At 35.3% G+C, this 24,022-nt stretch overlaps 1 protein-coding gene across 2 annotated transcripts in view; it reads right to left on the bottom strand.

The window, feature by feature from the left end:
* CDH12 (cadherin 12) overlaps nt 1-24,022 on the bottom strand; it is a 269,762-nt gene that overhangs the window by 32,655 nt on the left and 213,085 nt on the right. For both annotated transcript variants that reach the window (XM_047074362.1, XM_047074373.1), the window contains one exon: nt 13,722-13,975. In XM_047074362.1, coding sequence (XP_046930318.1) covers nt 13,722-13,975 — 254 coding nt within the window. The remainder of the gene's footprint in view (nt 1-13,721; nt 13,976-24,022) is intronic.

The raw sequence follows: 24,022 nt of genomic DNA, 5'->3' as shown, positions 1-24,022 counted from the left end.
CTTCTACATTTCCTACACATTTTCAGAGAAGACATGACCGAGTCCTAAAATGTCTAGATTATTTTCAGGAGATACACCCTTCCAGAGTGTACATCACATGTTTACTTTAGGTTTGCCACAGTCCACAGCCAATCTAAGGGTAGAAAGATATTCTAATCGCAACTGCTCACAACAGTATTACATGAACTGTCTAATTTGGCCTCACTCACCTATATAAATGAGAAAACCCCTGAGATAGAGGATCTGAATCATGTTACCCTTATTTGGTAAGTAGATGAGATTTAAATTTTTAAAAAAGGCGTTTATGATCTATATATAATGAAATAAATGTATAGTTCATATAAGTATGCAACCACCGTTGCTAAGAAACCTGTTTTCACAATTGAATAGAAATCAAAAATTAAAGCATTAACTTAATCTTTGCAGACCACTTGACAGGGTACAATTTTATGACTTTTCTGTAAATGAGTTTTCAGAAATGCCTTAAAAAGTTTTCTTCTCTCCATTAGGTAAGCATTCTCCTTAAAATTGTGTCTTTTAATTTGCCTAATAACTTTCTCACGGTTAATGGAAAAGCTAAATTCTCAAACACATTTTGTAAAAAGTCCTTGATGGCCCAGAGTTACTCTAAAAGTATTACATCTCATTCTTTAAGCAATAAAGATGTAGGAGTAATGGTTCAGGTCAAGGTAGAAAATTTTCTTTTGTTAATATGATAATAACCAGAATCTCTTCACTCTGTCTTAGTCACTGTTTTGTTTTGTTTTGGTTTGTTTTCATTTTTTTTGAGGAAGATAATTAAATGAAAGTAAATCCCATTCAATTTATTTTCACAAACATTTTATTGAGAACCTAAGGCACATACGACAACACTTAGGTTATAGTCGCTTCATCAAGAATCACAATTAATTTTTTTTCTTAGAAATCCCAACATTTCTCTCAAACTTTGTTACATCTTAGTTGTTAGTTTCCTATTTATCCCTTTTAGTTTTGTTTTGTTTTGTTTTTTCTAATCCTCTTCTTCATTCTAACTTTCCCCTTAGGAAAATTAAACGTTATATCATAGACAGTATAGAGAGCTTCTCTTGTTGTTTGCTGTGAAATGAAACATTTTTATAAAATTATAATCATTTGGGGCGCCTGGGTGGCTCAGTCGATTGAGCGTCCGACTTTGGCTCAGGTCATGATCTCACACTCCATGAGTTCGAGCCCCGCGTCAGGCTCTGTGCTGACAGCTCGGAGCCTGGAGCCTGCTTCAGATTCTGTGTCTCCCTCTCTTTCTCTGCCTCTCCCCTGCTCATGCTCTGTCTCTCTCTGTCTCAAAAATAAATAAAAACACTAAAAAAATTTTTTTAAAAAATAAATAAAATTATAATCATTTAATAAAGTCATAAATCTTCTGTCTTTAAATTTTCCACTTGTAGGCACATAAGATGTTTATAAATACATCCTTAAAGAAAGAGAAATACATCATAATCCACATTTTTATTAAAATTAGAGTTGTTATATTTTAATTTCCCTCCAGGTTGCTTAAGAGTTTCTTAGTTTTTTATCGCTCATCATCAGGGAAATACAAATCGAAACCGCAATGAGATACCACCTCACACCTGTCAGAATGGCTAACATTAACAATTCAGAAAACAACAGCTGTTGACGAGGATGCAGCGAAAGGGGGACCCTCTCACTCATTTTTAAAAAGTGACATGTGGTGGGGTGCCTGGGTGGCTCAGTCAGTTGAGCATCTGACTTTGGCTCAAGATATGATCTCGCAGTCTGTGAGTTCGAGTCACAGGGGCTCTGTGCTGACAGCTCGGAGCCTGGAGCCTGCTTCGGATTCTGTGTCTCCCTCTCTCTCTGTACCTCCCCTGCTCAGACTCTGTCTCTCTGTCTCTCAAAAATAAATAAACATTAAAAAAATAAATAGTCACATGTGGTCTTCTGACTGTGCATCAGATTTTTATGTATCTAAATGCCAACTTTATCTGTCTCTAGAGTTTTATACCCAGAAACTCAGAAGCAGCTCGCTCTAGTGGGAAAAAAGGAAAGGTTAGGCAAATATTGATTCAGTTTGGGTTCTGCCATTAAGAGCTTCAGTATTAAACAGAACTTTCAGTTTCTCATGTATTACAAAATATGGACAGCACTATGTGACTAAATAAGGAAGGAATGTGATCATGCCTTTGCCCATGTTTCTCCCTGTGAAGCCTTAGCAAATCCCTCCAGGCAGATTTATTGCTTCTTTATTATAAAATTCTATCTTCTTACTTCTTTTATCTAATTTATCTATTTTAATTGGTGTTAACAGTCTCTCTCCAATGAGAATAGTGAAATAATTGCATTTTGCTTTGTTGTTACGGTAAGTTTCTATAGAATACTCAGAATTCATCACCAAATTTACTGTTCTATCCATAATATCTTGTATGTATGAGTTCCATTATGTTATAAAACACCTGACTGTTGTTAATAATAGCCTGATGATATTTCAAGCATGGAATTACTTCATGTGTATCTCTGAATATTCAAACATTAATTCTGAAGCCCTTTTCAGGTACCTTCAACTTAACTACTTCCTTGAACTGAATCAAATGCTTGTTGATGCAAGTCACAGTTGGAATTATTTACTCTCTAGTGGCTGTGGCCAAATGTCTCTGCACTACAGACATTCTAACTAGAGTAATTTACCATTTGACACCCAAATATAGACATCATATTTAAAAGACGGCTTTTATTTCCCTTTTTTCTGATAACAAAGCTTCATCTCCTCTTTGCAGTTTGTTTACTCTTTAGCTCCTTTACATTCTGAAAATTACTCACATTCTCTTAACTCATCAACTAGTCTTATAATATTTTCTAGGGAGAGGTTTTTATATCTATGATATATTTAAAGTAACTGATCCTTTGTTAGCAAGGATGTGGAGAAAAGGGAACCCTTGTGCACTGCTGGTGGGAATGCAAACTGGTGCAGCCACTGTGGAAAACAGAATGGAGGTTCCTCAAAAAATAAAAAGAGAACTACCCCATGAGCCAGCAACTGCACTACTAGAGATTTATCCAAAGGACACAAAGATGCTAATTCGAAGGGGCACATGCACTCCAATGTTTATAGGTGCACTATCGACAGTAGCCAAAGTATGCAAAGAGCCCAAATGTCCATCGATGGATGAATGCATAAAGAAGATGTGGTGTGTGTGTGTGTGTGTGTGTGTGTGTGTGTGTAATGCAAAATTACTCAGTGATCAAAAAGAAAGAAATCTTACCATTTGCAACAACATGGTTGGGACTAGAGTGTACTAAGTAAAGTACTAAGTAAAAGTGTGCTAAGTAAAATAAGTAAGTCAGAGAAAGACAAATATCATGTGATTTCACTCATATGTGGAATTTATGAAACAAAACAGATGAACATAGGGGAAGGGGAGCAAAACTAAGATAAAAAGAGAAAGGTAGACAAACCATAAGAGACTCATATACAGAGAACAGACTAAAGGTGGCTGGTGGGGTATTCGGTGGGGGGTGGGCTAAATGGGTGATGGGCATTAAGGAAGGCACTTGCTGGGATGAGCATTGGGTATTATATGTAAGTTATGAATTACTAAATTACATTATATGTCAATTTGGATTTAAATAACACTTATGAAAATAATAAAATAAAGAAACTGATCTTTAAAATCAAAATAATATGAAATTTCAAATAAATGTGAGAAAAGTCTATTTATAAAAGCAATTAAAGAAGTTATAGAGAGAAGGGAATGAGCTATAAAATGTGTGTGCCGTATATGGGGTACTCCCTCAGCATTTCAAGATAAAACAAAGAATGAAACCTCCAGCAGGCAAAAGGTAAATGCAAAAAGTCAGTTATAAACAAATATATAAATTTGGATGTTTTGTCATTTTGAGGAGTTAGCATGAAATATAATAGGATAGCCTTCAAAGTAACACATCACCCTAACTAGTATCTGGACACTTAGCCATTGAGATTTCCTTGAGTGTATCACTAGAATAACATAAAATTTTGCCTAAAAATAAAAGCAAATTCATCAATGGATTGGTCAATCCACATAAAAATTAGACCTGTAAGTCTGTATCACAGATCCATTGAATTTTGTCAATAAATCCTCAATTTTGTCTAAATCTTATAAGAACTTTGTGGTTGTCTAAAAAAATGAAAGGCAATGAATCTCAAGTAATAAAATTTTACTTCAATACATACCAAAAATTTATTAATAAAACAACCGTATATTTTGGTTTTTGCTTTTCCAGCCTGATAAATGTCAATGGTGTCAGTTCAATTAAACATTTTTCAGATTTAGTTAAAGTTGGTGTAAGATTTAAATCAGAGTAACACAGGGACGCCTGGGTGGCTCAGTCAGTCAAGCGTCCGTTGGTTCAGGTTGTAATCTCACACTCAGTGACTTTGAGCCCTGCATCAGGCTCCGTGCTGACAGCTCAGAGCCTGGAGCCTGCTTCAGATTCTGTGTCTCCCCCTCTCTCTGCCCCTCCCCTGCTCATGCTCTGTCTCTCTCTGTCTCAAAAATAAATAGAAACATTAAAAAAAATTAAATCAGGGTAACATAAATAAAGTGTTTAGAATACTTTCAAGTGTATAATATAGTCCATGGTTACCATATTTAAAGGATTAAATATTGTACATTTTTACTGACTTGTTTTGGCTTTCTACCAAATTTTGTTTAATAAGCTACTGAAAACTATGAAATTTTAATTATATTTTCAACAATTTTCTTAAAATTGCAAAGCAACTCAAAAACTTAGGTGAGTATTTCAATTGCACTGAAAAAGGGAAACACTTAGCTCTCCGTTTAGAATCTGGCTGCTTATGGTTAAATCCTATTCTCATCCTTACTCAAGACATAATTGGATCTTCCTAAGCCTCAATTTCTCCCTCTATAAAATAATGTCAGTTATAATGCTTCAACAAAACTCACCAAAGTGCCCGGCTCAAAGCCAGGAACAAATTAGCTATTACAATGTCACTACATACTGATGGCTATCAAGTTCACTGTATATTGGTGGCACCCAAAGTAAATAAAAGTAAACTTGTCCATTTTGTGCACGTTCTTTGCAGTAGCTCCTTTTTATTGATTGTCAACGGATTGGTCATTTGAGGAAAGCAAAATAAGCTTATTCACAAAGGAATTTCTCATTTTTCATGGCAAGTTAAAATCTCTATCTTCTCTATCGACAACCTTTCAAATGAATTATTCTTAATCATTTCATTGATGTAAATTTAGAGGGAATGCTTCTTTCATTCCCAGTGCAATGAAAATAAGCAGGGAATTCTAGTAAAGGTGTTGCCTTTCTCTAACATTGTCAACCTCACCATAGATCTGCTTGTAAATGGGAGATTCTGATGGATAAATAATTGGATAAGAGCATGTCTAAAGCTTATACATACTCAGGTGTCTCACTGGGGGTAGCTTCTGCTGAGTTTCTGGCTAGTGGAGATCAAGGAGAGATTACAGATATGTAAATCCAGTCTCTGATAAATTACATAACTGAAAACTAGCGTTAAGAAATCTGAAAATGAAATTCACCCAAACTCAACTTTTCTCTTTACTTTGGTTCACACAATTCCATTCCCTTCGATTAAAATAGTTTCTCACCTTCTATTTCATCTCCTTCACCCTTGACTTTAAAGAATTCTTGTATATTTTAGAGAACAGTCCTTTATCAGATGTGTCTTTTGCAAATATATATATATATTAAAATTCACATTGTGAATGCTAAAGTAAAGAGATAAGGTAAGCAGTGCTCAAAAAGGATTAACTGTTTTATCGTAATGAATATTTTATATAACCTTACGGATAAAATGTTTTCTCCCAATTGCTATCTGAGTCTTCAGTATTTTCTAAGAAAACAGTCCATAAATATAAAATTAGTTTGCTCTCTGCTAAATAATAAAAACCAGAATACAAAAGGGTGATTAGAGTTGTACAAAATGAGAAATTGGACTCTACATAATGAAGCATTTTTAAACCTCACTTTAAGAAAAAGAAATCATGTGTTACTCTCTTTATCAGAAACTATCTTTCATGAATCACTTCATTAATTCTAAGCGGAGACAACCTGACCTTTAACACTACCTAGGATTAAGTATCACCAAAATATATATTGCAAATTTTTAGATCACTAGAAAGATGCAGGGAAAATAACTATAAAGAATACAGAAAATATTAAATGAAAAAATAGGGATAATATGTACAAATGATAGACATGGGGGGAAAGCAGATAGAACCTTATATTATGGAATATTTCAAAGAAACTCAGGGAAAAAGTAGAAAGAATTATGGAATTTAGGCATTACAGTAGCAGCTTTAAGTGTTAATATCTGGTGAGGTTGCCCTGTTGACTTTTTTACTACTGTGTTGTGTTTAGGACCCTCAAGAGAATTATTTGTCCAAAGTTGATTTTTGTATGGTGTCTACTGGCAAATGTGCTGATGACATTTAGCTTCCATTAACTCTATTTATAAAAGCTAAGGATCTGAAAAAAACATTTACAAAAAAGAAGAAGAGGAAGAAGAAGAAGAAGAAGAAGAAGAAGAAGAAGAAGAAGAAGAGGGGGAGGGGGAAGAGGAGAAGGAGGAAGAAAGAGTATACTCTTGACTGCATTGTGTTAAGATGGTTCTATATAGAGAGATATAGAGATAATAATACAGAGATAAAGCTCAATAAAGATTATATCTAAACACCCAGGTCTTCAAACCTTTAAAAAACCAAAAGACCTATTATGTTTATATACCTAGATCTGTTTATGGTCACTTTGGAAAAATCAAATGCACATAAATACATACATACATATTCTACATTTCATTAATACATTTCATTATATATTAGTATAAATATATTAAGAGAATTTTACATGTAGTATGTAAGAGAATAAGGAAATATTACTATCAAGTATCTTTTTATTTCATGTATTTGTGGATGGTGGTTAAAAAGTGAATACATATTTATTCAATAAGCTAAAAATGGTAGGTACCATGATAGAGTTCAATATGGTTGGTGTCTTTAGTGAATATGAAAGATAGGAAAAACACAAGATTGAGAGGAAGGAGAAGTGAGTTAGAATATATATATATATATATATATATATATATATATATGTGTGTATGTGTATGTATGTGTGTGTGTGTGTGTGTGTGTATATATATATATATATATATAATTGCCTATTCATATATATATGGCTTTGCCACCTAAGATGGCAGAATTCTAGGATGAAGAAGATGAAATAGAGAGTGAGAAACTATTTTATGTAGGGAATAGAATTGTGTGAACAAAGGTAAAGAGAAAGGGTGAATTTTGGTGAATCTCATTTTCAGATTTCTGAATGCTAATTCTGAGGTGAACATCACTTAATGGTATATCTGAGTTGTATATGTTTATCAATGACTTTATTTGCATATCTATAATATCTGCTTGATATTCTTGGGCAGCCATTAGGCAGAAACTCAGATAATTGAGTATATAAAGCTTTAGACATGCTTTTATCAAGATGTTCATCCATCAAATGTCCGGCTTACAATAGGATCTTATCTAGAGTTGACACTATGAAAGAAAGGCAACCCTTACTAAAATTCCCTGCTCATTTTGATTGCACTGGGGAAAAAATAGCATTCATAAAGTTCAACAATATGAAAACAAAAACTTATTTTAAAAACTGGCCAAAGAATTTAACAAATCTTACCAAAGAAGCCATACGGATGTCAAATAGGCATGTAAACAGATGTCCTATCAAGCTCTTTCATCAGCAAATTAAAACAACTATGAGATATTACTACACACCTATTAGGATGTCCCAACTTTGGAATGCTGACAACACCAAATGCTGGTGAGGGTGTGGAGTAACCAGAACTTGCATTCATTGCTGGTGGCAATGCAAAATGGCGCAGCCACTTTAGATGACAAGGTAGTGGCTTCTTACAAATCTAGGCATTATCTCACCATATGCTCCAGCAAACGCACTTCTTGGTATTGACACAAAGGAGCTGAAAATTTATTTCCACATACAAACTTGCACATAGATCTTTATATGGCTTCATCAGTAATTGCCGAGACATGAAAGTAATTAAGATATTCTTTAGTAAGTGAGTGGACAAATAAACTCTGGTACATCGAGACAACAGAATAGTATTCAACACTAAAAAGAAGTGGCCTAGGAAGCCATAAATAGGTAGGAAGGAATTTTTATGTATGTTACTAAGAGAAAGATGTCAATCTGGAAAACCTACATACTCTATGACTCCAACTATATGACATTCTGGAGAAGTTAAACTATAGAGGCAATAAACATGTAATTGACATACAGGGCTTGGTAGGGCTGGGGGAGGGATGAATAGGAAGAACCTGGGGGATTTTAGTGTGAAAATAGTCTGTATGATGTCCTACTGATGGATACAGGTCATTATACATTTACTTGAACCCCCAGAATGTACAGAACCAAGAGTGAATCCTAAGGTAAACTATGGACTGTGGGTGATTATGATGTGTAGGTTCAGTTGGAACAAACGTACGACGCTGGTGGACATCAGTCATGGAGGAGCCTATGCATGTGTGGTGGCAAGGGATATCGGGGAAATCTCTGCAAACTTAAGTTTTGCTGTGAACTTAAACTTCTCTAAACATGCTAAAATGTAAAAATCTGGGGCGCCTGGGTGGCTCAGTCAATTAAACATCTGACCTCAGCTCAGGTCATGATCTCACAGCTCATGGGTTGAAGCCCTGTGTCAGGCTATGTGCTGACAGCTCAGAGCCTGGAGCCTGCTTTGGATCCTGGGTCTCCTTCTCTCTCTGCCCCTTCCCCCTCATGCTCTCCTTCAAAATAAATAAACATCAAAAAAATGCAAGACATCTATGAAAAACTTAATAAATTAAAATGTAAAAAAAAATTTATACCAATACTTCATCATTTAATCGTACAAAAATCTCACTAAATAAATGAAAATGAAAGTGGAGAATGAAAAATTAAAGATGTGAAAAAATAAAGATATGGCATACAAATGATGTAAATATGAGAATAAAAAGTAGAGAGAACCTGGTATTATGGAAAAATTCAAAGAAACTTAGGGGGAAAAGGGGAATGTGGAATTTAGACACTGCAGTAGAGGCTGAATGTATTAATGTCTGGGAGTGGGCGACTTTTTGAATTTTGAAGTTTTGCCTGTTTTTTGTTTTGTTTTGTTTCGTGTTGTTGAGATACAGGGAGTGCAAAAATGGGAGGATGGGGAAGGAAGATCTGATGTGGGATCTGCACTGACAGCAGTGAGTCCGTGTGGGGCTTGAACTCACGAACTATGATATCATGACCTGAGCCAAAATCGGACATTCAACTGACTGAGCAACCCAGACACCCCTGAATTTTTACCATTTTTTCAAATCTTTTTTTATTAGTTTTTGCTTTATTTCTGAAAGGCAGAGAGAGACACAGCACATGAGGGGGAGGGGCAGAGAGAGAGGGAGACACAGAATCAGAAACAGGCTCCAGGCTCTGAGATGTCAGCACAGAGCCCGATGCGGGGCCCGAACTCAGGAACCATGAGATCATGACCTGAGCCAAAGTTGGACGATCAACTGACTGAGCCACCCAGGCACCCCGAATTTTTACCATTTAATTACCACTGAAAATAAATTATATATGTTGCTACCAGATGGTATTTGATAAGCTGGGTCTCTTTTTCCTCTCACCTCCTAAGGGTGTTTTGTAGTTGAGCTCAACTTCCTGTCCATATAATAAGATTTTTGATGTATTGGAAATGTCTCTCAAATAAAAATCAGCTACACTGATAGTCTCTTAATTCATGATGAAAAAATCAATGCCAGTTGATTACAGATTTTTTTTCCCAAAACTCTGGTGAACAGACCAAATTTAGGATTTAAGATCATTTTAAGCAGGACACAGATAAACATTTCTATTTTAATGACAAGTTATTAATTATTTTAAATATCACAATCTACTTATGGTAGTTGATAATGGTTTTCTGTTTATTAATTGATTTTACTACTTGATTTAAGTGGTAGGTTTTGGTTAGAAATACCGTTAAACAGAAGGTTACATGAATAAGGAGCATTTTAGTTGTTCAATTAAAGTATGTTATTTTGAATTTATATATGGAAGTTTATATGCACAAAATACATTTTGAGTCATCAGATTCTTATCATCCCATACTTCTTACATAGATTGAGTTTAGAATTGAATTATCCCTTTCCTATTTTATACATAAAATTAATTAGATTAAATTTTCTTTTAAAATTCATAGGATAACTAAGAAGTTTACGTCTTTGTAACAAAAGAAACATGGCAGACTGAACAAAATTATCCACTAAAATCTCTCTGTAGTTCAAATCACTCATACTCAAGACAAATGTTAATTTTCATGTAACTGAATAGTGATCATATATATTAAATTTCATTTCTAAGCTTAAGAGACTACTGTTGTGAAAATCCCTCACTTCACCAGTGGTGGGCAAACTCATTCTCACTTGACTCACAAGAAACTGTTCTCATAAACTATATAATAAGAGGGTCAAGGGATACAGAACATTAGAGACAGGAAATGAATGTATCTAATAGCAAAGGCTAGAAGAGTGAAGGAAACAATAACAAGAAATTAAGCTTGGGATGGGGGGGACCAGATATGGTATACGTTTGACTCCTGAACAACACAGGTTTCAACGGCACAGTTCCACTTATATGAGGGTCTTCTTTGATACATACAAAACAGTTTTGTAAATGTATTTTATCATCCTCATGCTTTTGTTAATACATTTTATTTTTCTGGCTTACTTTATTTTAAGAATGCAGTATATAATATATATATAACATACAAAATACATGTTAATGGCTGCTTACATTAATCATGAGGGTTCTGGTCAATAGTAGGCTATTAGAGATTTTGGGGAGTCAAGTTACGTGTGGATTTTCAACTATGCAGAGGGTTAGAGCCACTAACCCCCACATTGTTCAAGGGTCAACTACATTTGGAGTTATTACACCCAACTGTACCTTTCTTCAAAATTGTTTTAATCCTTGCTTAATGCCATTGCATTCTGGGTCTTTATTCTGGGCTCAGTGATAATAAAATAATATATTGGGGTGACTCAGTGGCTCAGTCAGTTAACCATTCGACTCTGGATTGCAGCTCAGTTCATGAACCCACGGTACATGGGATCGAGCTCTGCACTGACAGCATGAAGCCTGCTGGGAATTCTCTCTCTCTCCCTCTCTCTCTGCCCCTCCCCCGCTTGTGGTCTCTCTCTCTCTCTCTCTCTTCTGAAAATAAATAAATAAACCTTAAAAAGGTAATAAAATACCCACTGGTATGGAATAATGTAGCTCTGAATTAATGCCTCGTACAGTAACCCTGTGAAAAGACAGTGAAGCAAAGGGAAACAAAGTATACCTAAATGTTAGGTAATTTCACATTTTGATGCTTATTTTTCACATCTTTTTACTACCATTTTTAAGTGAGCAAACATGTTTTCAGGCCCAAAATACGATGATTCATACCCTATGTTTCCTCAACTGACATGATTCAAGCTTATTGTTTACTCCAAGGACATGGAAGGAAGAGAGCTTTCATGTTGACTCAAAAGCGGCTCTGTCTTTTGACAACCCCTCACGGGGAGCAATTAGATCCATCTGTGTCTACAGCTTTGGTGAGTCAGGTAGCAACCTATTAGAAGGAAGACTAGTGATGCCGCTTTTTTCCATATACAGTAGCTCTTGTCGGACACTAGCTCGCGTGACAGTAACCTCCCCCCCCCAACAACACCAACAACAACAACGACAACAACAACACCAGTCTTACAGTTGAATTGTTTCTCTAAAACATAGCTTTCCTTTATTCCTCACACCAGGATCTTAACTCTAAACATGTTCTTGTATTTGGAAATCTGAAACCCTCACCACCCTCCCACCTTTGCCAGGTGGTGGGTTTCCTTATAAATTCTCTGATTTGTTTGGTTTTGTTTTTGACATACTGCATTAAGTTCATATTTTATAAATATTTTGATCCCATCATGCTTTGATCAGTCTTCAAAGATAGAACATACAGTAAATTAAATAACTTAGCATGTTCTCTAGATATCATGTTTCACTATGTTCCAGAATTCTCATTTACTGTATGTATCATAGAGAATTTCAATCCATATTTATTTACCTACTACTTTCTTTACAGCCTTCAATATTTCTTCTGTAACTGTTTATATTCTCAAAATTCCCCGTGAATCTACTCACGAGGCATTTCCCAGTTTCACAATTATCAACAGCACACTTGTGGTCTTAAGAATAGGACTGATGAATGATGACAGGTTAATATATAACAGCTGCTAATAGAGCTGATTCTTGAGAACGCTTCTACAAACACTAGTAATAAACACACTCTTCTGGAGTTTAACTGAGTGCGAGTCATGTTGTAAAATGGACATGTAGAACAACAACTTAAATCCAATGAGGAAATTAACCAGCATTCAACCTGACATGTAGGGGCACTCAGGAGTTTCTATTTCTCTTCTCTTTCCCAAGACAAATGGTGCTTCTTTAGCGTTCTCTCCTGACCACTGACGCGTTTTGAGAAGAGGAATACTCAGACCATCTTGGGAGATAGATTCGTATGAATACAAAGAACAAGGCTTACCTGCTCTCAAGCCATTTCCTGAGACTTTCCTATATGCTATGAATGTGTTGAGGTAACCACTGAATGATTTATGCATTTTTTGTATTATTGCCCGTGACAGAAAGTCTTATAAGATATGTGTCTATATATTTTCCTTAGGTCAATAGTGTTTTTGCATCAAAAGCCAACTTTTCTTTGGTCTGATTTTGTATATGAAGGTTTAACCCCTTAGAGGTGGAAGATTCAGAACAAATAACACACTGTTCTCTCTCTTTCTTTTCTACTTTTTTTTTTTTTTGGTTTCCCAGTGCTTGTATGCATGTGGGATATGGGCAGCTAGCAGGGAATTTAAAGGTTCAGAAGAAATAGAGTTGAATCAATAGGAAGTCTCAAACTATGTTGCAGAATCAATGTATAAGTGAGGGAAAGGGAAATCCCACTGTTTCAGTAGTAGTACAAATGGAATGTATGGGTTTCAGGAGGAAGGAGAGAGAGAGATTATTTTCTTACTCTACCGATGGCTTTGTTGACTCACTACCCAGCAGCCTTATAGCAAAAGGAGCTCTTTGTAACGTCTGGGCTTTGAGCAATTCCATGATTCATCTTACCCTAGAACTGGCTCTAACTGCTTTCATCAGTGGACACAATTGTCAGTGAAAAAAATGAACTGCAAATGGCAAGTGGTCAAACCATCTTTCTCAAACACTAACTTCCAGCAAGAGACAGACATTTTTGAGTAATTGAAAAAATGTATTAAATGTCTACTATCCTTCAGGTACTGTGAAAGTATCTCCATACCATGAATCATGGGAATTCATCCTTTGAGGTTGTATTAATAAATGCCTTTTACAAATGAAAAATTGCGACTGGTTAGCTTGAGTAACATGTTCACCATCATGCCACTGTTAAGCCACTGCTACAGGGACTGATAGCAGATGTCTTTGTTCAAATCCTGTGGCTTTTCCTCTAATACGTATCATGCGAAGGCATAACATTTTCCCCAAACTCAATCATCCATGCAGGTTTGGACAGAGCATTGTTTTTCCTTTCTCTTCCGACACACAGAAAATGAAAAGTTTCTTTTTCTTACCGAACAGCACTACTGCCCACATCTAGGTCTTGTGCAGTGACAGCACCGATGATGGTCCCAACTGGAGTGTCTTCATAAACCTCCATGGTATAGAGCGGCTTGCTAAACACCGGTGGCTCTTCAATATCCAGTACACTGATCTTCACTGTGGCTGTGTCTTTAAAAGGGCCCGCGGAGTGAAATCTGTGGTCAATGTGAAGGTTGGAGGCTTCTACTTTAAAAGTATATGCCTTCTTTGTTTCAAAATCTAATGGCTGGAATAAGGACAAATCGAAAATGAAGAGGTGCATGCATATAGAATGTGGCAAAGATGGTGAACATTGTTTCAGAACATTTGCGAGGTAATACCAATTCTGAATCGGTTTCAAAACTTGTAATTAGTGGGTAAAGACACATTTTCGGAATCACGCTCTTGTAGATTATTCTGGGTAACTTGTAACGATAATTAGTTGCATAGACTAAAATGGCACGTATGTGCACATACACGCTTAAGTAGGGCTTATTCATTTTGTAGGAGCAGTTAAAACACCAAGAGAAATTTTAAGGCAAGTTATTTTCTGATCTTATACAATACTGACATCTAGTGGAATTAAGCTATAATTAAAATACAATAAAATTGAAATTGGATAGCTAGGACAGTCTACATTCCAGTTTAAAATTTGGTACAACAAAATATGTTTTTTTTTTTCTTGAACTACTCTTCTTATTTTGACAGTAATATAATTTTTTATTAAATATTTTTTACTGTTTAAGTCTTTTCACTGAAAAAAAAGGACTCTGTCAGGATTTAAAGCATACACAGTGGTAATTATAGAGTTTTGGTCTTTGGTGTTCTCAGCATTGTATATATAATTAGTAGGCATTGTAATGCATCATTAGGATATTTTACCAATCTTTTACCTTGAACATATGTGATCAAATTAAACACAATTGTGAAACATGGTGTTTGGAAGTCATTTGTCCAGAAGTCACTGATTCTCTATTTTAATACGTTACTACTACTTACTTTCACTTTTATTATGAATATTTGTTTTATGTTACAAATAACTGAAAATATTACATTTTGGAAATATGGGTTGCCACGGTGCTTTATATAAACTTTAGAGTCAATGGCTCTCCCTTCTCATCACCTATGAAAAACTAAGACAATATGAAATTAACATTAACATAGAGATTTTCAGGGACCTTTAGTAGTTTCTGTTTTCTAAATTAATTCCCTCTGCTATGACTCCAATGACTTGCTAATTGCTGTGTCAACAGATCTGTTTTTTGTCTCAGCACACCTGGGGAAAATAAGGGAGATCTATTTCTCCCTTAAGGATAAGACCATAATTTTATGCACTTCCTCTGAGGATGAAAATGGAAAATTTTTTAAAAATCCCTGTGAAATCCTCAAAAACTCTCACAATTCCATGGAGTTTATTAGAGCAAATAGTAACACCACCGAGATGTGACATTAAGTTCTGTTCACAATCATTTTCATTCAGGGGAATCTATATTTATTTTCCCTGTAATTATTCCCTTATTTATCTAATTTGTCCAATTTTATTCATTTTTTATCTGCTTTGCGCTCAATGTTTTCTTTTATCTTTTTATGTATTTTTAGTGACTTGTCTCATGCTTATTTGCCTATTATATTATGTCAATATGATATTGATTTTCTTCAATTTCCATCTGTTTTGTTAAGAATTTCAATTTATCATTAAGCCAATAAAAGTAAATAATGGCATGCATAATATGCCATCATTGATTTTTTAGTTATTGGTTAAATGAATAGGAACATAATATCAAGAATGAAAAAGGAGGTAGTCCCATGATGCTATTTTGATAAGCCTACAGCCTGACTACTGTGTTTTGTTAAAGGAATCAAAATCATGAAAAAGCAAAACAAAACAACAAACAACAACAACAAAAACCAATTGCCAGAATAGGACAGCAAAGCATTATTCAAGCAGAAAATATGAAACTGTTAACATTACTGAGAAAGTTTACGTAGAATAAAGATCAAAGCAAGATAGGAAAACCATTTTTAAATATTAAAGGGATATCCTTTTGAACCTCAGTTAGGCTTATTGTAATAGTGTCTCAGTGGAATTAACAAAATTCAAATTATTAAAATGGTAACTTTAGGTTGAGAAAAAGAAGAAATATCTAACAAAATTAAGCCATTTAATATTGAATTAATTTAAAAAATATCAACAGCCTACATGGTGGTGAGGCTTGGAATGCTTCCTGGGTCCAATGACAAGATTTGCTTTTTCTGCATTCAACAAACTCAGAAACTAGTGAGAAACATGTCATCTCGTTTAATGAATGAGAGAGACCGATGTGTAAGAAAGAGGGCTGTGCTAGGTCATTCAAATTAAAGGACATAGAAAAATATATTTCTTGTTTTTATAAACCCTAAATGCTCTATGAATGTGAAACAATATAATTTTCCATCATACTGACCCCTATCTTCTAACGTAAGATTATTTTGACATGATCACCTTGGGTCCTTTTGCCTAGAAAGCTAACTGAGCTGTCCTAGCTTATACTTACCCCTTTGGGGGGAGGGGGGCCAGAATTCACTTCTGTCTCAGAATATAGCCACTAATACCATGTGTTCCCCTCCTCTGCCCTTACTTTCTCCTAGACATCAAAATGCTCCTGATTATCTACATGATTGGGCAACTTCTTTCTAGACAAGATCTACATTTTATTCATTTTATTTACCTACTTGATTAAGGTGCCACTCCCACCTGATGGTTAAAATAAACTTAAAAAATAAAAATAAATAAAAAAAGGCAGTGCAGATAATTTCCTCCTGGCCTTGAAGAAGTAAACTCACGAGGGTAGAAACCACCTGGCAAGTCCTCAAGGGGCGCCTACCGGAGTTGACACTGAAACCTAGCCAATAACTAGCAAGAAATACCGACCTCAGTCATAAAGCCACAAAGAAATGAATTCTGCCCACAACCAATAAGCTTGGAGAGTGTCTCTAAGCTTCAAATCAGATGGCACCCCAGCCGACGCCTTGATTTCAGCCTGAGAGGTGCTGAGGTTTCAGCAGAGGACCCAGTTACGGTATCCTCTGACCCACACTTCCATCTGTCTTTACTTTTTACTCCTCTATATTGCTTCAATTTTTATGGTTAACACGTATCGGTATTATTTTGCCAACAGAGTAAAGTCATCACTCAACACAATGTATTCTTTAGTAATAAGATTCTACTTTCTCAATCATATAGTGGTTCTTAATGGCCAATGGAAGGAAATATTTTCAATCAATCCAAATGACTGAAGACTGAACCTTTATCCAAATCAGGGTAGGTGCCTTTCAGGACAAGCAGAAAACAGACTTATACCAGCCTGAACCATGATGAAAAGACAAGACGGAAAAGAACTTACAAAGTAATTTCTTTGTGCCAGGGTGTGCTACAAAGATAAGATTTTCTGATCAAGCGTCATTTTAAAGGAAAATTAAGTTTCCCAAAACTTAGTTTTATGATCGACATGGTAACCAATTTATGTATTTGTTGCTGGCACTTTCTGTTTCATAAGAATTTATTCCAGAACTTGACCACAACTCATGTTACATAGAAAATCATTCATAGATGATATCTGCACGTACTTCTTTGATTATTCACATCAATTTAAATTCACATTGATCAAATCAAATGTTTGGTGTTGAGAATAGAGTGGTTAACAAGTTAAATGAAGTCCATTTTATCACAAGCCTTATATTGTAGAAAAGGATGGCAACAACAACAACAACAACAACAAATTAGTAAGTACATCATTTTCAGCTGGTGTTAAGATTTATGAGGAAAATTAGGTAATAAGACACGAGGAAACATAATTGCATAGAGCACATTGGAAGTGCATTTTTTTCACGTTTATTTATTTTTGAGAGAGACAAAGACAGAGAGTGAGCTTGAGCGGGGGAGGGACAGAGAGAGGGAGACAGGATCCAAAGTGTGGGCTCCATGCCAACAGCAGAGAGCAAGATATGGGGCTCAAACCCACAAGTCACAAGATCATGCATGATTGAGCCAAATCGACCTCTTAACCAACTGAGCCACCCAGGCACCCAGGAAATGCATTCCTGAGGATGTATTAATGATAGGAACTGAGATAAGAAAAACCACGCATGGGGAAGTCAGAAGCTAATGACCCTGATGGAAGGTGAGCAAAGGTTAAATTCCATAGAATAAATTCTATACCTTTCAATAAATATTTTTTGAACATCCTACCACTTTCTAGACATGATTACCCATGCTAGAACTGAGCAAAGCAGACAAAAATCACCACCTGTGTGGAGTTTGCTGTCTTCTAGGAGTTGATGGACAACAATAAGATACATAGGCAAAATATGTACCATGTTGGGCGGCAATAAATGGTATGGAAAAGTGTAAAACTTGGGGGTCAGATCATGTTCTGTGTGTTGGGGGTAGATGGCAGTTTGTGTATCCTATCACTGTTGAGGAAGGAATTCAACTCAGCAACTTACTAAAAAGTAGAGAGGTAATTATTTTTGTTTAAGTTTATTTACCTATTTTTGAGAGAGAGAGAGAGAGCCTGCGTGCTGAAGGAGAGTGGGGAGGAGCAGAGAGAGAATCAAACAGACTCTGCACTGTCAGCACGGAGCCCGACACCGGGCTTGAACTTACAATCCAGGAGATCATGACCTGAGCCAAAACAAAGAGTCTGAAGCTCAACCAGCTGAGCCAGCCAGGTGCCCCCATGAACTAATTATTTGATGCATAAAAGTTGTTACATGATTAGGCAAACATTCCCCAACAAAAAAGGGAAAAAAGTCAAATGTGGCCATTTTTTTTTTTAATTTTTTTTTCAACGTTTATTTATTTTTGGGACAGAGAGAGACAGAGCATGAACGGAGGAGGGGCAGAGAGAGAGGGAGACACAGAATAGGAAACAGGCTCCAGGCTCTGAGCCATCAGCCCAGAGCCTGACGCGGGGCTCGAACTCACGGACCGTGAGATCGTGACCTGGCTGAAGTCGGGCGCTTAACCGACTGCGCCACCCAGGCGCCCCAAATGTGGCCATTTTTAAAACCTGAATTTTAGTTGTTGACAAATTTCAACGGCCTTTCAGTTTTAAAATTAAAAACAAACAAACAAACAAACAAAAAAAACCCAAAAAGAAACCCAATGGAATGACCAGACAAAAAACGTATTTTCTAAATAAAATTATTAAAGTGAAGAAACATGTACTTCCTAAAAGTTACCTCTACATAAATTTGTCACAGAACTACTTGTTAGAAATGCCTTTAATTTTTGTGGGCATAATTTAGACTCCTGATTTTTGTAGCACTACGAATTTGTGATAGTTTTAATGAATTAATTTAAGAATCATGGGCATTATTCGCTCTATGCCCATATTTTAGTGATGATACTTTTTGGAACAAATTCAGTAACTAATTCAGCAAGACAAAACAAAACAAAAAAGAATACTGAAAGAAACTCTAGTGCTTCTAGTTAAGGGTTTGGGGTAAATGAAAGATTTTACCCTAAAAATGAAAGATTACATTAACTTTTATAAATACTTAAGTAAAATACGTGTTTTACATGCACACACAGTATAGATCATGATCATCTAGGGAGGCCAATTATTTTTTGAGCTTTCTTGAATAACCAAGTTCACAATTTACTTCTCTTTTTTTTTAATGTTTAATTATTTTTGAGGGGGGGGGGAGGGGCAGAGAGAGAGGGAGACACAGAATCCAAAGCAGGTTCCTGAGCAGGTTCTGAGCTGTCAGCATAGAGTCTGATGTGGGGCTTGAACTTATGAAGGGTAAGATCATGACCTGAGAAAAAGTCAGAGGCCCAACTGACTGAGCCAACCAGGCGCCCCTCTCACATTTTACTTCTAACATATATTGTTGGTAACAATAGTTATAACAGTTAATATGCTTTTCAAACATACTATAATTTACAAGCTGTTCAACTTTGAAAAAGTTACCTTTTTTCTTTGAGTTTCTTATTTCTCATATGCATAATCAGTAAAACACTATCTTTCTAAGTAATTTATAAAATACATTAAACTTTACATAGTACTGAGAACTAAAAAAGAATGCATCATAAATTAAAACAATAAACCAACACAATGCATTTGTTCTGTAGTCAATAAAAAATTTAAACAGCCTGTATATTTCAAGAATGTCCTTTATTGTGACAACACAAATACAGATATGATAAAGTGCCTTTAGGGGGCTCAAATATAGTAGGAATAATAGATGTGTTTAAAGTATTAATGCTATAAGTATCGTAGGTGTTTGAAAGAAATGCTGACGTTTTGGAAGAAAGTAAGAAGTGATCAGCTTTGCCTGAGGGACTCATGAAAGTCTTTGGTATGAGACATGGGAGATAGTTAAAAACAACAACAACAACAACAGAAAGAATCAACTAAGAAACTTATGTGGGGCAGTGTCTTCTGTGCAAAAGGAAGACTAGTGCATTTGGTAGAAATCGCAGTGAATTTCGTATGGTTGGAAAATAGCCTGTATATATGTGCGTGCTTATTCATGTGTGCAGCAGATGATAATACAAAACAGACGGTTTGCTTGGTATCTTACTAATGATGGAAACAAAAAAAGGACTTTAGCATGAGAGTAAGAGGAACAGAGTTAGGTTTCAACCACTCATAGAGGAAAGGGTAAGTTAAATGAATATATTCAGAGAATGGCCATAGCAGTGGTAGAAGGAATAACCAGGAGGATGCATGCCAACCCAGTAGGCAGAGAAAGAGGGACATTTTAACCCATGTTCAGGAGAAATTAGTGGCCAGGATTTACGTCCTATTTGTCACAAGGAAGCTGATGGCAAGAGAAGCAACATAAGAAAAAAAAGTCTAGATTTGGGGGTTACGAAACTGGAGAGGAAGTGGAGCCTTATCTAGGAAGGAGAAGACATGAACAGAAGCGCTTTTGTTGGAAGAAGAGAAGGAATTTGACTTTGGTCATTCTGAGTTTGAACAGACTATAGAACACACAGTTTTAAATGCCTGATGGAAAGCAAAACGAGCTGCTTTGGTAATTTCAGTCTAGGAGCCAGTGTAGAGTTTATAAGACTGATTAGCCAAGTTAGGTAAGATGTTTAAAAGAAAAGGTGATGACAAATATTTACAAAAACTGGGACATCATATTTACAGAAATAAATAAAGAACACCACTTATGTTTTTCTTTAAACTTAAGCATGTCAGACTGGCTAAAAATAGGAGTGTCTTAAACTTAATAAAGGTGTATGTTTGGCTACATAAAATAAGCGATTCCGAATTTTTTCATCTTTTTCCCCTTAGAGTTATTCAAAAATTAACCACATGGTGGTGCTCTTCACCAAATCATTTGGTGTGAAAGCCTTTCCTTGCCATTTGACTTCAAAAAGAAAATGAGTTTTACCAACAGGACCTAAGTAAAATATGAATGGTTCAGTGGGACCCGCTGAGAGCTTAGCCTATTTACTAAAAATCCTGGTAAAGAATACAACATTTTACTTCCTTTTTTTACGGGAAAAAAACAATTCTGCTTTGGATTCAGTGTGAAAACAGTTACGTTTATTTGGAATGAAATAATATTTCCAACTAACATCAAAGAGTAAGAATTCTTTTTTAAACCAAAAGTTTTACTTATTTAAAAATAGAGAGGAAATCACATCATCATTCTTTACTTTAAACATGCACTCTTTATTTCCTAGTTACCAACAGACATTTTTGTAGAAATGGTAGAGAACTGAGAAATTATGGAAGATAATAAAATTGTCCTTTTGCAGAACTTAAATGTTGATGACAGTATTTTAATTGCTTTTATTTCTTAATAGTAACAAGGAAATTACAGTGCTTCTATAAATATATTTCTATTTTTAGTCCCTCAATGTTTTTAACTCATGTAATTTTATATTTATATCTGTTAACTATGTAATTATATAATAAATTATATTTATTCTCAGTTCTCCAGTAGAAAAAAAAACTAGAGTAAAATATATTTCCTTTCCTTTTTCAATTAAGAATAAAAATGCTCAATTTAAAATGCTTTATGCTCTCGTTTTAAATGTAGCCTATCTCCTAATTTTTAGATGGGATGAAACTTTTAACAGCTATTATTTTGATTTTGTTAGTGTTTTTAATGTTATAATACTTAAGAACATATAGGGTACTTTCTATTTGTTTAAATTTTGCTCAATGCAATGTGACATAAGTGTAGACTAAGGGTAGTTTTTTGTGTGTTTTGTTTTATTTTTACCAATAGCCTGTGCCTTAAGAAGATTTGTAAAGTTTCATAATGTTATTCTGAATTCAATGTGACACAGGGAAATAACATTATGTCATAGGGCTCATAAACTGAATTCAGGCTGACGTTAAAAAATAAATTAATAAAAGGTTTTTTTTTCATTCTTCTCTGCTCATAAACCTGGCTATCATTTTTATTCACTTACACCCTCCTCAGAAAGAGAGAGGGGAAATGGTAAAGGGAAAGCAAATAAAGATTTTGGAGATAAAACAATAATGAGAATATGTGCTTCAGAGAACTTTGTATTTTATTTTATTTTATTTTATTTTATTTTAAGATGTCATTTAAATTCCAGTTAAATATAGTGTAGTGTTGGTTTCAGGAGGACAATTTAGTGATTCATCACTTACATACAACACCCAGTATTTGGTTTATTGAGTTCAGAAAAGAAAAACTCGGTAAACAAAATATCATACTCAATGTTAGCCAAACAATTAAAGTAACTGATATTTATCAAATAGCTACATATTCAAAGGTAGAATATATTTTGGACTTTCTAAATGCATTAACAACATAATTCCTGCATGAATTTGGTTTTAATGAAAACCCTTTTTTACAATTTTATGCTGAGATGTTGAAGGGAGATTTTTTAAAAAACTAATTTAAAGATCACCATGTAACTGGGATAGTGCTATTGACGTTTACATATTTATTTATCATCACACACCTAATTTTTCTACGACTCCTAAAGGTAACTACAAGGTAAACTTTTCTGAGAACTTACTGAATATACACACAACTAATTCTATAATACATTCTTCACCCCTCCCCCAAAACTCTAAACAACTGCAGTTGTTTAAATTAATTTTGAGTTTCTCATGGGCTCTATTCAACAGAATTTTTCTAATGGTTTTATTTTCAAGAAATCATTCTGCCATGTTTAATCAAGTCATAATTCTACCCGTACATATTTGTACAAACACACAAAATATAATACATACAGCAGATAGACATGTAGGTATGTAAGTAGGTAGGTAGACAGATGATAGGTAATTTTAAAATTTTTGTTACAGAAGTGATCTCCTGGGATATTTGTCTTTTTTTGAGATTTAATAGATGAACTCTGCAAGCTACAATTGTCCTTTCCAAAAGATTGCCTCTAGGTTTTCCCCACTTAGACATTAAGACAAATCACAACACTAAGAACAAATCTATTCAATTGTTTGGTAATTTGCTGGATGATAAGAATTTTTATGAAAGTATGTTTTGGCTGTCCCTTTAAAATGTCGCCAGAATCTCACCATTTCTCACAACCTCAATTACTACGCAAGGCATGGTCCATACCTCCATCAACGGTTTCTGGGATTATTTCTGTAGGTTTGTAACTGGTCTATTTCTATCCTTACTTCCTAGTCATTATTCTCAGAACACCACAGTATCCCAGCTTTACAAGGGTAGAGGTAACTTAGATCTAAAGTCACCCTGGGCTTTCCCATACCATGATCTAATTCGAGTCCTTGGACTGACTGGCCTATTGGGCTTCCCAAGAAGGGCCCTTTCTCTGCACCTTTGACTTCATTTCTGGCTGGGAACCCTTTCATTAGTGCACTCAACCCACTGGATTCCTTGCAGCTGCTGCCCAATCTTTCTGGAACAAGCTTCACTCAGACACTACATGGTTCATTTCCTGCTTCATTCAAGAGTCTGCTGAAATTTCATCCTGTCAGAGAAACGTTTTTTGACCACCTCATTATAAGAGCCACCACATGCAGTAATGACTTGTATCCCTGTACCCTGCTTTACGCTTTTCAAGCTTGAATTTATAGCTGCTGTCAGTGATTTTGCATTTATCATCTGTCTTTCCCAACTAAGTGGAAGCTGCTTCAGTTCAGGGATTGGATCTGTTTTGTTTACTGCTTTATACCCAGAATCCAGAGTGGGCTCTCAGATTTAGTGACTTCCCCATCAGTACCTGTTGAATGAAGGAGTGAACGTTAGTTATGGACACTGAACTTTATTTAAATGACAAATTTTATGCCAGCAAAATGGACAATTACTCATCCACTGCAGGAAG

This window comes from Lynx rufus, unplaced genomic scaffold, assembly GCF_022079265.1.
Source record: "Lynx rufus isolate CCGP_SWC_20201006 ecotype Redwood Valley unplaced genomic scaffold, mLynRuf1.p SCAF_1, whole genome shotgun sequence".
In the NCBI taxonomy this organism is placed as follows: Eukaryota; Metazoa; Chordata; class Mammalia; order Carnivora; family Felidae; genus Lynx; species Lynx rufus.
Note: the sequence above shows the minus strand (reverse complement) of the source record. Positions and strands in the feature narration are given on the sequence as shown.